This window comes from Hippocampus comes, unplaced genomic scaffold (assembly GCF_001891065.2).
Source record: "Hippocampus comes isolate QL1 unplaced genomic scaffold, H_comes_QL1_v1.1 scaffold171, whole genome shotgun sequence".
Classification (NCBI taxonomy): domain Eukaryota; kingdom Metazoa; phylum Chordata; class Actinopteri; order Syngnathiformes; family Syngnathidae; genus Hippocampus; species Hippocampus comes.
This window is the reverse complement of record NW_017804806.1, coordinates 448,370-465,632: the sequence shown is the minus strand read 5'-3', so window position 1 is coordinate 465,632 and position 17,263 is coordinate 448,370. Positions and strand designations below refer to the sequence as shown.

The following is a 17,263-nucleotide window of genomic DNA, read 5'->3' as shown; positions in this document are numbered from 1 at the left end:
GCCCCCCCACCCTCACGTCCCCTCCCTGAGGTGTGATTCCTCTCCCTCACTCGCAATTAAGGCGTCTCTACGTGGTCATCCGAAGTGGCAAGCTAATGACAATCAGAACAGCTGTAAAGTGAATATTGCTTCTTTTATTACTTCTTCAAAGAAACACCACATTCCAGCATTTATAATGAAGTCGTGTGCAAGATTATCAAAGACAGCAGTTGCCATTGGATTTACCAGGATAAAGTGGGTAGAGGGGGAGGGGGGGCATTTAAGGTACCTTCAAAAGGGTCATACAGTGATGTCATTCACGGGTCGATGAGGCTAGTAGTCATTAAAATACTTTTATATTAGCACAGAATGAATTGCAGAGCAAACTATATGAACAATCCTTGAACTCGAGAAAAAAAAAAGTTATCTTCATATTTCACTTGAATTATTGCCGTGTTGAGACGTACATATAACCTGGAGCCGATCAAAAGAAAGGCTCTTCCTTCATTGTGCCCGTCCACTGTTGGAATCCGCGTTGTCTTCGCAAGATGGATTAGGAACCTGGTCGAGAATCTTGAGGTCGTTGAGGAAGCCGGTTGGGGTGAGAATGTGAGAGGAGCCTGTCAAACACCAAATGAAAAAAAAAAAAAAAAGTCATTTACAATGCTAAGCTAATGCTAGTTAGAATGAATAAAGCACTGCACAACCTCCAAAGTCAACACAAACTAGTTTGGGAGCAAGTTGCCTTCATAAAAATTTATTAACAGTATAGTAGCACCTATTTGCTGATTATTTATCAATATTTTTTAAATATTTTTGGGCAAGGGAGCAACTCCCATTAGTTGGTGGAAAACACCTTTTGGAGTTTTTACCTGCTTTTTAAGATTTTTTTTTTTTTTGAATAAAAATGAAATCGCCCCCCTTCAGTGGATGTAAGTAATCGAGTAGATTATGGTTGAAATTGACTAGAAGACTGACATGATACTAAAGAGAGATTCTTTTAGAATTTGCATTCAGATTCATTGTAAATGTGTTCTTTAAATATACAGTTAATATAAATCAATTGTGGCGGAGTCTCAAGAGACATAAGACGACTGCCATGGCCACCCGTGCCCATCACATACTGGTGCTATGCTAGCATCACTGAGCATGAATCAATACTGAAACCAGTCCCGATACTGTACAGTAATGTAAAAATGCACCGATACTACATGCCAATACCACTTCACCAGTTTGACGTGGCGAAAAAGAAAAAAAAATCTTCAGCAGAGCATCATATATTCTGGTCTGGGATGTATGTCGTTACTTCAGATAGCTGAATTGTCACTAAATCTTCTGGGATGCGTGACGATGGGTTTTGTTTGACTTTTCAGTCTTTTTTTTTTTTTCCCTCCAACGAACGGGTGATTTGACTTTGGATGGTCAGCTGCAAATAAAACAAACGCTTACCAATCAGCACTTCCCATTTCCCGGCATAGGCTCGGGTGACTTCATAGGCCGAGCGCATCTCTGAGTGGGTCAGCCCGCCGATGACAAAAATAATGAGTCTGGGTCCGGTGTGATACTCTGTCGGAGGTCTGTTGTTGTGCCACTGGCCCAAACGAGCGCTGATGATATGGAAGGGTACAAATCATGTTGGAAGTCTTCCATAAATCATGAACAATAACACACACGTCAACGGCCGGAGTCGTTTTAATGACGACTCCGATTTATTTACGGCACTTTGCGGAACACGAAGGACACAAGCTTTGTGCATGACGCAGATTATGAGCTGAGCCCATCTGATTTGCAAAAACACCACCGAGAAGGGAATTCCCCGCAAGATTAGAGCATCTGACGCAAAACTGGCTTATTTTCACCTTTTAAAACTTCTACTCACTCGACTTTTTTTTCCCCCCAAAAGAGCTCCATTAGGACTTAGTTACTGGGATAAAAGCTTTTATCTGACAAAAATAATCTGTCTGTGACCCCTCCTTTAGTTTCTTTAAACACAGACGACAGCTTTTTTATGGGTTGGTTTTGTTTTCTATGAATGTTCTAAAAATGGACAAATGGAAAATGATAAAAGCAGCACAGTGGTAAGTGGTTAGCTTGTCTCGCTCGCAATTTGAATCTCGACGACGGGACCTACCTGACTGCCGTGTGAGTGGTACTGATGGGGGCGGGGTCCGATATGAAGGGCCAGTGACGCTTGTCCAGCTTGTCCTCGATGGCGTTCTGGACAGAAATGGACTCCATTGAGTCGTTGCGCTTTGTCGATTATTGACAAAAATCGCAACATTTGTGCGAAAACCTCTCACACCTCCATGATGTCCTTGAGAATGGGCGTCCATCTGGAGAGCTGGTATGTGCTGTCCGCACGCTGTTTGCGATCAGGAAGCGTTGTCCCGGAATTGACTCCCTAAAACACATTCGGAAACAAATTGCACTTTTTAGTTTAGGCGGCGTGAACGCTGACATACGAAGAAATTTGGTTGATCGGTCATTTCGCTCTCAAATCAGGCCCTCCTATATTTTCTCTCCTCCACATTTCAAATGTTGATTATGAGTGTGAATGCATGTTTGTCAATCTGTGCCCTGTGAAGGACTGGCGACCAATCCGAAGTGTACCCTGTTTCTAGCCCAAAGTCAGCTGAGAGGCTCCAGCTCTGCTACAGACCCAAATAAGGGACGGACAGGCATGAAAGAAAAATAGATAAGATTGGATTCGCCCTTTAAGTTTCCATTCTCAAGATAAATAAATACCCCAGCAATGATGTTACAGCCCAGGTTTTGGAAGTTGGTGATGATGTTTCTGTCGGCAATCACGTTGGCGTGCTGAATGAGTTTGTCAAGGTTCTCCTCGCCAATGCCTGCAAGCAATCACAAAATCAGCCAAAATGTGATTAAAAAAAAAAAAAATTCACGCAAGGAATTGGTAAAGGGGAGGAAAACTGCACCTTTTTTCTTGTGGAATATGAAGAGCAGGATGATGCGGAGCTTGTTGTATGCTGAAACTTCATTATCAAGTAGCACAGGCACGATGCTCTTCATGGCGTCTTTCAGAGGCTCCCCCTCGGCATTTGCGCCCATCACCAAGTCCTGTGACGAGAGAAAGGGAAAGTCACATGACCTTTTCGACAATATATGTGCTCAAAAGTCTTCGGTGGCTACAAGATATCACATGGGATCATCGCATGGCTTTTCCATGCCGCAAAAACGAGCAGCCGCACAACCGCGACGGCCTGGCTCACATGCTGGCTCTCTCGTAGGACATTAACAAAACAAATAAATAACCTCGATTTTTCACCTTTCTCTGCGTGACTTGTGTGTACTCGTGGCTGACAACGAGGCACTCTAAACACTCATTTACAGAAAATTTGATTCAATTCAAAGTCAAGTCATGTGATTCAGTGTCTCATTTTCAAGAAGGTCCAGGGGGATAATTATGGACTCGTCCTTGGCCCCTCAGAGTTTTGTGGAAATTGGTAAAGTCTTTCACACATACCATTCGCAGTCCACCCAGCAGTGAAAACCTCAACTCCCTGGCAGCGGTAATGGATATACTTGCTCGGCTAAACAATGCAGAACACTTTTAGGACTGGTGCCTGAAGCGTTTGCCGTTCGGATCTGCCCGTCCTTTTTAAAAGCCAAAACAATCTTGTGGGATTGAAGAGGTGTTGGCATCCAAACAAGCTCATAACCCATCGATGCATCAATCAGAAAACTTAGCTCGCAAAAAGGACACATTCGGTTATTTTCTGTGCAGACATAAAACCAGGTCTCGGGTCCGAGCAACGCTGATAGCCCATCCATGATAAATCCAGGACACATATATGTGCTTGGAAGGATTTTTACATCACCAAGTCATTAAATGTTATTAAGTGTCCTAACACTTAGTCATGACATTAGAGCTCGCGGGTGTTGACGTCTGGCCTCAAGCTCCTTTTACAATATTATGACAGCTATTTTCCATTAAACACCACAAACCGTGCCAGTGGCATTTGAACATACACCCCGGCGGAGCTATAAATAAATGGAGGTCACCCGGTGTGCCGAGCGGGACGGCAAATTCCCCCCGCCACCCCCCACCCCCTGCCACCGAACGTTCCGCGTAACGGACTTACGCTAACGCATCCTCGCTGAACCCTTCTGCTCATGTAAATATCAAGGCTTTGTGATTTCACAACACATAAATGGGCAGACAAGTGCCGGGAAGTTTAATATTTCGGGTGGGAATGAATATGAGGCTTCTTTCATGTGTTGGGGGGGATAAAGAGTCCATTATCCTTCTACTATTTATAATGTCAAGTACAGATGTGCAAATGTACTCTACGACCGGATGTGGCAAAAGACGACCGGCGCAATGTGACCATATGGTTAAGATAATAAAAATAAAAAGTTCTGGCTGCAACTTGCGATTATTTTAATGATCAATTAATCTGTCAATTATTGTTTCGATTAATTGACAGATCTGATTTCTTTTTATTCTTTTTTTTTTTAAATTTCCATCTATTTTTAAAAAATAGGATATTATTTCAAATTGACAGCGCAGAATGTGGGCCAACATAAATAGAATATGATTAAGTTGTTGGGCTGGTCTAATAACGTACAAAAATAGGCAAAAATATTGATTACCGTTTTCCACATTGAAATCTGAGAATATTTACTGTTGAGAGTCAAATTCCAAGCATTTGAACATTTTTAAATGAAACAATGGACTCTAAAAGATGGATCAATGATCAAACTAGCTGTCGATTTAAGAATCAATTTATTGTAGCACCTCTCACGCTGTTTGCAACCAGACTGCGCCAAAACGCGCCAATACTGACCTGTTCCACTTCGCAGAGCTTATGAAGAGATGCCTTGAACTTCTTCATACAAGCTTCAGCCAAGTGCAAGTGAGTGGAGTACTGTAAAAAAAAAAAAAAAAAAAAAACAGGAGCGTCAATAATGCAGCAGTAACAAACTAATGAGGACATTAAAAAAAAAAAAATAGATACCGGTAAATAAAAAACAATTGTGAGGTTAGGAGAACAATCAAATGAAGGTCAAAATCCACAAAGGGGAAGGGCTAATATATGTGACGTTATGTTATCATGATACATGAAATAATTTTGTAGCATGAATTACTTATATTGCGGGGCAATATTTTAGTTAGTTTAATAATTTAACAGTTGTGCAGCTTCTAGTGGCAATAAAATATATTTACTTAAAGATTGGATTTTATTTACTTTTTTTTTTCAAACAAAGTCACTCACCATACTCAACTCCTTCTGATACTGTGGCATCTTCTTTAACATCTGAGACAGATCTTTGATGTTGGCCTAGCGTGTAAACAAAGGCACAATAAAAACAAACAAAACATACCGGTATTTGTTTGAAATGACACCAAAGTGGCAAAGATAGTCACACTCACGTTGTCGGTGCACATCCTCTTGCTTTCACAAAAGGTGGTCAGCAGTTCCGTCACTTTGCTACAGCGGCAAAATAAGAAAATTTTAGGAAGTCATTTTACGTGTGTGTGTATCTCAAATCCTGCCATCCTCACGTCGAGACATCGGCGATGTGCAGATGTCGGAGTTGAACCCAGAGCTCGTCGTCTTCATCCAGCAACACTTCTCTGTCTTTGGAATTCCCAATGCCAGTTGTCTGATAACTAAACAAGAACAAGTTACAGATAAGACAATATGCAGGAATAACGAAACAAAACAAACATTCCCCCAGTGTACATGTACTCACGTGTATATGTCCTTTTGGATATCCAGCAAATCATAGGCCATAGCCTGGAAGGTCAGCTCGTGCAGGAGAGGCGAGATGGGATCGAACCCACGGTCAACGATAATGAGTTGCGAGCGTCCCTTGTTTACCCCCTGCAATCAATACAGAAATTTTATATATTAACCGAACATGAGTGTGAATATTTATTTTTATTCCACCACGGAATCCACATTTGTTGCACTTCCATGTGTGCGGGGGTTAAATTGTCACAATGATGCAGGATTTTGGAATACAGAAACTCCTCGGTTTAGGACGTTACAATCTTTGGAGGTTACAAACAGTAATAAATGCAAGGCGGTGTAAGGACACCTTATAGTTGTGTTATCTGTCTACCTGTGTTGCTATACCATTTGTGTTCGAATGTACGTTGCTTTCGGGGTTACAACGCCACAAATCCGGCGCTATTCGTGAGCTTGTCGTTGGAGATTTTTGCATTGTTAGCATTACACACAATTTTTCGCCATCATAAGAGGACCACCTGTATTCTTTTCCTCTCACGCAACATAGAGAACATTCTCAAGGCAGCACCAAACAAATAAACACATAAATAATACATGCCTGATAAGACTGATCCCGGAGTAAGGAAAGGTGAGCTAAGAAAAAGAAGAAAGAAGAAAAAAGTGCAAGGCAGCAGAGTGAAGGGGGAGGAAAAAAACACCCACAACCTGTAGAGGTGAAAAGCTGCACAATCCCAATGGATGTTTATATACTCTTGTATGGAAAAAGATGATAGCGTACAATTAAAAGGAGAATAATAATTCACTTCTATAGAACATGTCAAAGAGGAGGAATAAGTAGTACTGCACTAGAACCTCTCCCATGCTTGGGTTGTCCGCTTTGTGGGCATTAAGGTGCTGGTAGACCTCTTCGGCCAATTTGGCGTTCCTGTCCGAGCCGCTACGGGGACATGAGTAGAAATGAATTAGCAGAAAAAAAATGTTCGGCTCATGTGGGAAGTTACAAGGCAAGGGGCATACTTGCGGAATCGGATGGCGGGGTACTCTTTGAGCGTGTCGCATAAAGTGGCAATTTGCTCGGCGAGACTCTCTATCATTTTGTTTCTTGTGTCCTGGTTGGACTTGGGGCTGTAGAAAGAGTGGAAGGAGGTTGGGTGGTCCAGGGAGAACACCTAAGGCGAAGACAGGGGGGGTAGGAAAAAAAGGACACTTCAATAGGAACAGTTGCGCAGTCACACAGAGACTGGATCAAAGAGTGCTGTGATGAAAGGTGACACTAAGATGAATAACAACTCACTAATTTAAAAAAGATTTTCAAGAGGCAAAGTAAAAATAACAATGTAATTATTATTTATTTCTAATAAAGTTGTTGTAGTAGGCTTTTTGTTGAGGGCGAATAAAAATCCTACCTGAGACTCATACGGTAGGAAAGCGACGTTAATCTCTTTCAACGTCTTGGCGGCCTTGGAGACTCTTGATCTTGCAATTTCATTGAAAAGATTATCAGGGCAAGCTGGGGGCGTAGAAATAAATCCAAACTATCAAATGACTTGTGAGCATTTTCATTGTTTTACAGCAGACCAACGCAATGTCTTACTGTCTGTGAAGAAGATGTGGGCCGCTTTGTAAGTAAAGGCGCTGTCCTTGAAGTCGTTGATGAGAGCCCGAACTGACTGCAAATTAAAGTGATTGTTACCGTTTCATTAAATCAGCAGTACAACAACTTACATTACAGTACCTGTATAGCTACAAACACTATTAAAAGGAATGAGCGCTGATTTATAATTGGGAAAATTTAAAACAAATTACAGAAATTGACCGCATTCTTCACCGTTGATTAAGCAATTACAATGCCTGATCCGAGTATTTTAAATTTAGTGCGTAACCGGACCTTTTCCACCGGTGAGATCAAATATATGGCCTCCAGACAAGAGATGGGCTCCCTGCTTTTATTGAGGTCCTCCACAACTGCAAGCACAAGACACCTCAACAGTCAGACATAAAAAGATCAACACTAAAAAGCCATCAGTATGAAATCAATTTGAGCAAGCATTAATTAATCCCGAGGGCAGGAATTATGACAAGGTATAAATGCTTCTTGCATCGCACTCAGCAGGACACACAAGCAGCATTGCAAATGGTACACTTACTAGTGACCCCTTCAGCTAGGATGTCCGACATCTTGCAACAAGACGACAGAATCCGCATGCTCATGTGGTCCACAATAAGAACCTGAAGCCATTACAAAACAAAATGAACAATTGTATGATGTTGATAATGTTGATAATAATAATAATAATAATAATAATAAATGCAAATCAGACTGAGAGGGTTGTTTTTATGTTTGGACAATATTTACCTTCCACTCGCCATCTTTCCGTACACTCTTGATGACACCATTTAGGATTTCTGTTGAGACAAGTACAGATATAACACAAATGCAATACTTCAGATCTGACCAACTTCCTGGTGCTTTGCCAAGTCATTCTAGAAGCGGGTTCAACAGAAGAGTAGTTGCAAATGCTTTATCATAATAAGCAACTGCATAGGTGACTTAAAGTTAGGGTGTAAATAGTAAGAACAGCAAAAAAAAAAAAAAAACTACGCCAACAGATTGTACAAGACTTTATTGTCTCATCATGCTGTGGGTAAAAAATTAATGTGGTGCAACCTGCTCTTCAAAACCCAGCGGCTTTAACACCCAGGATACACCTAAAGATGATGAACAATTACAATTATTATTTTTAATGCTGATTTTAATCTTGAAAACTAAAGTATGGACCATTTGTTTCTTCAAAATTTTCAATTAATTATTATTTTTTAATAGACTGGGTTAGTTGATACCCTCAAGTGCACATATCATATTTGCTATTTAATAAACGTTCATCTTCATATCAATAACAATACGTTGTTGTTTTACACATCAACGATTAATGAAAACGCAGTTTTTTATGAGCGGAATAAAATGAACCAATTAAAGCTACAAGTGAATTGTTTTAACATATGAAAATCGTGATATTTGTTCAAAGTTAGTTTACTTCGCCTATTATGGAGAACTTGACGAACTTCCGCATTACGTAAGGTAGCCGACATTAGCCTTCACCTGCCATTCATCTGGACGTACTTACAGACTTAAAATGAAGTTGCCATTAAGATATTTCACAAAATCAATATTTTCGCTCGCTGCTAATTACGTCGCTCGGGTGACATTTTCCTAATTCGGCATTTTGATTTGAGATTTCAGCCCAGAAACATCTTTCGAGGAACAAACTTCGTTCTCGAGCGTCACGTTCACATGACCGATTCATCACAGCGTCTCACGCTTAAATTTGTCAATGTATACAAATTCCAGTAGTAAAGAAAGCATTAAAATAGTTCGACAACGGAATGTGTGCCACTTACTTTCTCCTACGATTGTTTTTAGCCCAATCGGTGCCATCTTGACAGCCACAGGGTAATTTCTGTCACAGTTGGTCACTTCCTTGTTATTAAATTCTTCCTACCTGCTCGTCATAAACATTTCCTAGGAAACAGTGACCCCTACAGCCTACTGACGGCATAACACGATTGAAGTTTTATCACCTTTGCTCATGTTTACCTAATGGCCAAGGTAGTAATAATTTAAGATGTTTCAATGTAGTTATTTTTATTCCGTTTTAATTTTTTTATTGAGTTAGTTTCAAACCCAAAAGCTCATGTATGACATTAATTGACAAAAACGAAAACAAAGTACATTTGCTCCAATTATAGTTACTTTACGTTAGTTTTATTTTTTAAACATTTTCGTTTTTATTTTATTTCGTTAACTAAAATGTTATTTTTCAATTATCGTGTTTTTTTTTGTTAGTGTCATTAAACATAAGAACCTTGCGAATGACTGGATAAATGTGGATTTATGAGGCTTTGTTTCAGTACAGGGAAAAGGATGGCATTCTTACAACGTTGCTTTTTTTTCTTCCTTATTTGAAAATATGTCCTTTATTCTTCCACTAGTTTTCGTTCAGAAAAACATGGATTCATTAATTCAAGACTCTAAATTGTCTATAGCTGTGAACGGTTGTTTTTCTGAATGTGCCCCGAGAATAACTTGCAACCAATCCAGGGTATCCCTGAAATTTTCACCCAAAATTATCTGTATAGGTAAACTCACCCTGAACTCTAATGTGGACAAGTGGTATAACAGGATGGTTCAAAATTTTAGATCACACAAAATCATGAGAATCTGTGTCCAAATCAGAGCTGACACCGCAAGAACATTACTGAGTCACTTTTGTCACATAAAGTATGATATGATGCAATGTATGGATACAATAACAACACCAAACACAAGTCCAGCAGCATATATAATCATTGAATCACAAAAAAATACTAATATTAATAATAATAATTACACTGCAAGTACGTGCTGTCAAAGTTCACTGGGAAAAGTATGAAATTCAAATCGCCCTGCTCCATTGAACGTTGCCTTATGTGATACATGATCACTAATTTTGGTTTAAATATTTTTCAAGAAAATATTTTTAGTTGTCTGACTCCATTGAGATTTGTTTCAGTCGCCGCTGCTCTTTTCGTGCGCGCATTCTCTCCTTGAAGTCTTCCAACTCTTTCCTCTGCAAGTTAACATGACAAAAGAAATATATTAGTTGAGTCGTGTAAGAACTTCTGTGGGTGTTCTGAACCCAAAGAGCATCAAAAATAATAATTAAAAAATGGGAATAAACTTTCATTCTTAATTGCTGGTATCAATCATTTCAAAATGATGGTTGTCCTAGCTACCATCCTAATACTAAAAAACATTCACACATCACATTCTACCTTTAATTTTTGCATTCAACAGATTCAGATCACTCCAACTTCAGTTTTCCCGCAATTCTACATTTCTCACTTTAAAACTCCTCATTCATGTCCGAGTGAATTGGATAGAGATGGAGCTCATGCCCTTGCTTTCAAAATCATTTCAAGGTGTTGGTAAATGACAAAACGTACATACATACAGTTTAAGATGCAACAGACACTTACATGAAGTTGCTCGTCTGCGGGGAAGATCTCCCTCTGAGTTCCATAAAATATTTCAGAGTAGAAAAGATAAAGTGCAATTAGTTTTACAACACGGGCAACTGCATTGTGTATTAACTTACTGTTTATACTACCGGGATACAAACCTTCCTCTTTACGATGTATTCCTCAAAATATTCTGCTTGATTCGATATCCAGAACATGGAAACGGGGAAGGACAAATACAGCATCATCTGTTCCACGACAGCAACAATATACAGACAAGCATGTCAGTATTCTTGCCAAAGACTAGAACCGAAACACCGAAATCTTCGTCGTTTTAAATCGTAACAGTTAAGTGTTTGGCATCCCCCACGCACAAAAAAACTGGTTGACTTACTTTGAACATTTCTATTTTTACGCCCATTTTGAAGTGAATTTTCACCACAAGACTGCTAAAGCGTTATCTGATCTCGAGCTGCAGCCAAAGGCCTTCACGCTGTTTACCACTGGAGTCAGGCGACACTCGATACCAAAGTCAAGCTTGCTGCCGCTGGGGTTGCTCATACTATGTATTACGGTAAAACGCCGCCACGACCTACTTTTATTGTGTAGCAATTTTATTGTCACTGTTAAAAATGGGAACACTACCTGGAGACTAAAGGCACTCCTGAGACAGTGTGCATTATCCCTAGGTGGACTGGTTACCTGACAAGAGAAAGATTACAACAATTTTAAATCCAACGCACTCGAGTCGATGTCAAAATAGCTTTTATTTTGAAGGTGGCCAGCGCAGCACGTTGATGACGTTTACCGTAATGTACATTATTTAAACTCGTTGAGTTTTAACTTCGACTTTTTCCGGGATATTCTGAAGGACCAATCACGAGACGGGTGATGCGGCTGCGTACAAGTTATGGGACCGTAAAAAATAAAACACCGTTTTTAACCTTACATTTCTTCGTTCTTACATTATAATTCACGACTGATATTTTATGGTGTTTTGTATGTGTATTCAGAAATGTATTATTTATTTTTCTACCACTAACAAAAAGCGTTTACCAATATAACATGTAGATACATTTATGTCCACTAAAGGACGCTGCAAACCAGATGTTTGAGGTAAACCCTGTTTATTGTGAATGGTTCTTAAAAACAAAACAAAAAACTGATATATTTTGTACAGGTATATGGAGGTTTTGTGTCGATATTGATCAGTATTGGCCAACAGGCTTTTTTTTTATCTAATGAGACGTCAGAATGGCACAGGAATAATTAAATGATTACTGGTACAGTATTGGATTGCTGACATATATTCCTGTCTTGTACGTACAATTTAAAAAACAGAAAAGGTAATGTTGTGATCAGATATAAACGAAATAATTACAGAAATTCTGCATTTTTTTCTGCATGGTGGCTGCCTGTTTCACTAATCTCAGATTAATGCATTTGTTTATTAAATTTACACATACAATTTATCACACGGAGAACATTTCCAATAAATGCCCGCAAACTATCAGTTTTCCAAAATATTTGTCCTTGATTTCGTTTCACTTGCTCGTCAAACGTGACCCCGTCCAACTTGCATTCGACTGGCACGCTCATTACGTCGCCGACGAAAAGACCTACGCGTGACGTCATCGACAAGGAGAGGTGTTCATGATCCTCGGAGAGAAAGAACCCGCGCGCCCTGGCAACCTGATAAACCCAGGTAATCGCCATTGTTTCAACCTCGAATTCTCTCGTTCGTGTCGTGTCCGTCATCTGTGCCAGTGAGCATTGTGAAACACGGCGACGGCGGCGCAAAAAGCCTTAAACTGGGAGGGGGAACGTTGATCGCCGGCGCCCGTTGCGAGCGTTGACTTGCACGGCGGGCCTGCTCCGGCTGGCTAAGGCTAGCTTATTAGCCAAACGCTAGCTGGCACTTGTCTACAAAAAGACACAATAATCGCACTTGACTGATGTGTCCGTCTGATACCCCATACACTTATTAAACACCGTTAGCCCCCATTGGACCACCCGTAGCCCCCCAAACGCCGTTTCGAACACCGATCTCGGCGCCTCGGGCTACTTGGCTCGTCGACTGTCTTGTGTTTTGGGAGACGGCGACGCCGTCACGGTGATGATGGCGCACACTCGCACTGAGGCTGTTTGCTCTGAACAGAGCCAGTGAGGAAAATGACGACAATCGGGGGGGTCTCAATGTCATCTGTGCAACGGTCGGGATTGTGGATCGTCGCGCCTTTGTGCGCGTTAGCAAGCCTGGTTTCACTTGGTGTTGTTCGGACGTCCGTTACGAAACTGCTTCTAATCCATAACCCCGTGGCCTAATGTTTAGGGTCCAGGCTGCCCGACGATGCCAACTACTCATCCGTTACCCACAGATTGAATCACTTCCAGTCATGACTCTTGCACTTTATGCGTTGGGCAAAACATAATGGACGACGCCAATCGCTTTTGAGTCTACTTGTATTATGTGTGCGAGCAGATCTCCGGTGCCCAGGCCCGTTACATGGCAGACTGTCGGTGCTCTATTCTTAGAAACAGCGATTCTGGTTTATACGCACGTACAGTACTTTGTCACGTTCGACCGATGGTGTAATAGCACGACACGCAAAAATTGCAATGTGATGGTAAAAGGCAGGTTCATAAATTATTAGGGCGGGACACAATTATCACCATTTTGGATGTAAACACCACACCACAATGGATTTGAAATGAACAAACGCACAAGATGTTCTTGAACTGAATACTCTTGGCTTTAATTTGAGGGTATTTACCGTGTAAGAATTATAACAGTTTTATAACTGACTGCTCAACTGTTCCATGGCCAGGTTGGCATGTATTGCTGCCAATGGAAGAGATTCCCTTGCATTTGCCGTTTATATGACTGCTGACAAAAAAGCAACAGGATAAATTGTGAAATGTTTCAGTGTTTATTGGCTGATATTCAGCCAAATGCTTCAGTGCAGATTCACATAGACCTGAACCACACTGCAAAAGTAAGCCAGAGTTATTCAAGGCAAAGAACTCAACCCAACTGTATTGTTTATTGTGCAGTAGCAATGTTAGCCAACTGACATGAATCTGACTGACCATACATTTCACTTGTTGATGACTAAACTGAAAGGAAATTTCCCCAAAAAACAAGCAACAAATGAAGTAGACTCCTGGCAGACCATCGCGATGAATCAAAGTGTGAGGCACTTAGAGAAACTGTTGTAATTCCTTCACTGACGACCGTTCACACGTTTGGGTGTAAATGCCCTTAAAGCTGAGATCTGCATTGAAAACACATCGTTTCATTTTAAATCCGTGATGGTGGTGTTTGTATCCAAAAAGAGGAGAATTGTGTCTATGTCTTATTATTTATGGCGCTGACTGTATGTAGAGGTTAAACCGATTAGTCCACGAGTTGACATTTCTGCCCGGCATTAACTTTTAAAGCTTGACTTGGACTCATCACTAAACCACGTGTTTTTGACATCTCGTCCTCCAAATTGGTCAATTGACACGGGAGTTTGGACTGAAAGGCCTGCTGCCATCACTGGACTATAACGCTCTCTGTCGCAGCAAAATGGACTGCCAGCTTAAAAGACTCTAAAATGTCCCTAGACGTGTATGTGAGTGTTACTCATTGCTTGTCCAAACAAGCCCTGTGATCAGCTGCCAACCGGTCCAGGTTGCACCCTGACTCATGCTCAAAGTCAGCTGAGATAGACTCCAGCTCACCCGTGACCCAAATGAGGACAAGTGCTTTTGAAAATGGACGGACAGACGGATGTTGGCACCTTGTTCACCCGCGACAAACAAATAACACAATGAATCTTTGTAATTTAGGGGAACAACGTACGGTTTAAGGACGAATGCAAATTATTTTCATGATGCCAAACAACGATTTGAATGCCTGGAAATGACAGCTTGTCAATGATTGACTTGATTGTTTAGTTTGGTGAATTTCCTGGAAACCCCCCCCCCCCCCTAAGATTTTCCAAACAGCATTTGTGAGCAGTTTTCAAAGGATGCCTTTGGTTTAAATCATTTTGTGTGCTCAAGAATGCGCTTTTCTTAGCCTAATGCCCCCCCTCACCACCACCTCTCTGTTATGATGCTGTTTTCGGTTCTACTCTCCAGTTGCCATGGGAACATTTTTGGCCTAGTTATGAGTGACCTCTAGATGAAACAGACAGTTCGGTCTGGGAACAAATGAGCCGACCAACCAAATCCAGTCCAGGCTTTACGTGAGCGCGTATTGGGGAAAAAACATGCGATATTGGTGTTAAATATTGTGATATTGATATTGCAATAGGTAAAATGTACCTAAAAAATTAGTTTTCTTCTTTAAAAGGGTAGTCAAGTCCAAAAAAAAAAAATAAAAAAAAAAATCTTCACAGTAATATGTTTGATGAAGCCCCAGTAGTCCAAACAAAATTATTCGGATTAATCTTGCGTTTGTGGAATATGAATGAAGCAACAAAATCCACCTGTTCCTGACCAGCTTCCACAAGTCATAACTCGTAGTTTCACGTGTCTGGTTTAGGCAAGACCAAATTTTCTCTTTTTTAAAGAAAGAGTCCCCAATCGGTTTGACTTCCACAATACTCGTATGATTAATGGCAGGCGCTCTCACGCTTCCTGGCTCATTCTCATCATCCAGCACTGTGTTTCATCTGCCGCTTAGCTAACTTCCCCCCATTTGGTCCACATGAATCCCCTTCTCCTCTCGTAGCATTTCTTGAAAATGCAATTCAACCCCACCCTCCTTTCCTGTTACACGGCCGTCAGTTTCGGGCTACCCCCGCATAGTTATAGGCTGGAGCTTTGTCACTGTGGCAGCTGCTGTATTGTCTCTGGCAGTCGTGCGTACGACATGGCACGTGCTCTGTCAAGTAAACACTCTCGGTGTCGAGCCTCTTGCTAGGATGAACTAATGCTAATGTTTCGTTGGGAATGTCAGACATTGCGGATTGCGATCATTAACCTCTCTCAGTAGACAATGTGGCCGGAGTCTCTGCCTGGTGATGACGATTCCAAACGGGATATATTGAGTGGGTATCAGTTTTAGGAAAGTCACTGATGACGTTTACCTGCAGTCAGTAACGCTGTTCAGTTAATTCCGTTTTTCCACGGCCCTCTGAATAGGGATCGTCGGTCAGCATGGAAGGATCACTCGTTCTGTACTTTTTTGATCATTTATTGGAGCACTTTGCAGCAGAAGTAGTAGTAGTTGTCACAGAAGTAGTATCGGAAGCAGGTAATAACCTAAAGCACACATAAATGCAGTAAAAAAAAAAGAATATATCTATCTTTCTGCATCACAATGTAAATATGTATATAGTTGACATTAATACCTTTATTTAACAATACGTTTAATAAATAATTTAATCAACCATGATTTCACTATGTATCATTATTTTAAACGTAAGAAACCACACAACACAAACATATCAAGTCGAATCGAACAAAAGAACTACAAGTCCCAAAGGTCCAACCCGGAAGTGGAGCGCCGGCATGATTAACCGCAGCTGCTACGCAATTGACTTCGTTTAAACATCAATGTGCAACCGGACAAACATGACAACTATGCAAAACGAGCAAAAATGAGCTAAATAAAAGACACCACTGTTCTAGCAACACTTTAGCCCACGTTGTTTAAATTGCCGATTGCGAACGGTAACTGACTGTGATTGCATAGCGATGTGGCGAACATAAAGCACAACGGACACAATGCAAAGCAGACAAACAAAGCAACCGATCATGATCGAGTCTAAAAAAGGTAACTTTACATATCTGGTAAAGGAAAGCGGAGACACACGTAGCTTACCATTGGGCCATGCCGACGACGAAGCGAGTGTATTCGCTAACGAAACGAAAAGCGATGCTGCTTTTTATACGTCGCGCGAACGGTCACCTGTCAGTGTGAGCCCCGCCCCTCTTAAAGCGCCAGGCGAATCCAACAAACGCTTTTTAAAATGGTTTAACAACACAATGACTTGTCACTGAATATGTTTTTGTTGCACTTTATGAATGTCTGCCGGTATTGCGAACGTCATTTAATGACATTCAGCCTGGTGTTGTTGTATACAAATAAGAATGACGTTGGCTTGATACCCGCAGATGTTCCACACCCAATGTGTGTGTGTGTGTGTGTGTGTGTGTGTGTGTGTGTGTGTGTGTCAGTTGCACCACAAAAACGAGAAGTCGCATTCTGTCAAAAGTATTCCGCCGGCGCCGGTTCGTCGCGTTGAGATTCACGTTAGCTCTCTCGGCCTGAGTACAAAATATTGGCCGATTGTGGACCTTCAAACAGTGGCCGAAACAATTGGCCAAATGGCCGATGTTTGATGATTGTTTTGACCTTTTCTGTACTCTAACCATTGACAGCAGCGGTATACAAGCAACGCTAGTTTGATTAATTATTCAAGGTAGACTTTCACAATAACCCTCATGAAATGTGTCAACGGTTAGCAAAAAAAAAAAAAAAACTGCCCGATAGTTGACACCCATTGAAATGCATGGGGGGATGTTTTATGCATGATATATTTTAATTAATTGGCTGATTCATCTGTAAT

At 40.9% G+C, this 17,263-nt stretch overlaps 2 protein-coding genes across 3 annotated transcripts; both read right to left on the bottom strand.

Moving 5' to 3' along the window:
- Window positions 1–114: 114 nt before the first annotated feature.
- On the bottom strand, window positions 115–9,228 carry stxbp2 (syntaxin binding protein 2). Of its 2 annotated transcripts, none has more exons than XM_019857486.1 (19): window positions 9,099–9,228; window positions 8,056–8,105; window positions 7,847–7,928; window positions 7,588–7,664; window positions 7,294–7,369; window positions 7,106–7,209; window positions 6,717–6,868; window positions 6,552–6,636; window positions 5,701–5,831; window positions 5,510–5,617; window positions 5,378–5,435; window positions 5,220–5,285; window positions 4,791–4,871; window positions 2,919–3,060; window positions 2,725–2,831; window positions 2,282–2,380; window positions 2,111–2,196; window positions 1,429–1,586; window positions 115–599 (listed from the first exon to the last, which is right to left on the bottom strand). In XM_019857486.1, the coding sequence occupies exons 1-19, from the start codon at window positions 9,133–9,135 to the stop codon at window positions 484–486; spliced, it is 1,815 nt and encodes a 604-aa protein (XP_019713045.1). In that variant the 5' UTR covers window positions 9,136–9,228; the 3' UTR covers window positions 115–483. The 2 variants fall into 2 exon arrangements, with proteins under 2 accessions (XP_019713045.1, XP_019713133.1); XM_019857574.1 differs by having other exon boundaries at window positions 9,095–9,203.
- Window positions 9,229–9,948: 720 nt separating this feature from the next.
- On the bottom strand, window positions 9,949–11,245 carry pet100 (PET100 cytochrome c oxidase chaperone). Its single transcript, XM_019857684.1, has 4 exons — window positions 11,092–11,245; window positions 10,859–10,945; window positions 10,716–10,748; window positions 9,949–10,306 (listed from the first exon to the last, which is right to left on the bottom strand). The coding sequence occupies exons 1-4, from the start codon at window positions 11,116–11,118 to the stop codon at window positions 10,217–10,219; spliced, it is 237 nt and encodes a 78-aa protein (XP_019713243.1). The 5' UTR covers window positions 11,119–11,245; the 3' UTR covers window positions 9,949–10,216.
- Window positions 11,246–17,263: the final 6,018 nt, after the last annotated feature.

Bases quoted from the DNA above. Each gene is read 5' to 3' on its own strand.
- pet100 (XM_019857684.1), bottom strand. From the start codon at position 11,118: ATGGGCGTAAAAATAGAAATGTTCAAA. The intron at 10,946-11,091 runs GTAAGTCAACCA...GTCGTGGAACAG, and splicing joins TAAAAATAGAAATGTTCAAA to ATGATGCTGTATTTGTCCTT. The intron at 10,307-10,715 runs GTAAGTGTCTGT...GTTAACTTGCAG, and splicing joins CCGCAGACGAGCAACTTCAT to AGGAAAGAGTTGGAAGACTT.
- stxbp2 (XM_019857486.1), bottom strand. From the start codon at position 9,135: ATGGCACCGATTGGGCTAAAAACAATCGTAGGAGAAA. The intron at 6,869-7,105 runs GTAGGATTTTTA...TCTTCGCCTTAG, and splicing joins TCCTACCGTATGAGTCTCAG to GTGTTCTCCCTGGACCACCC. The intron at 2,381-2,724 runs GTATTTATTTAT...AATGTGTTTTAG, and splicing joins GCTGTAACATCATTGCTGGG to GGAGTCAATTCCGGGACAAC.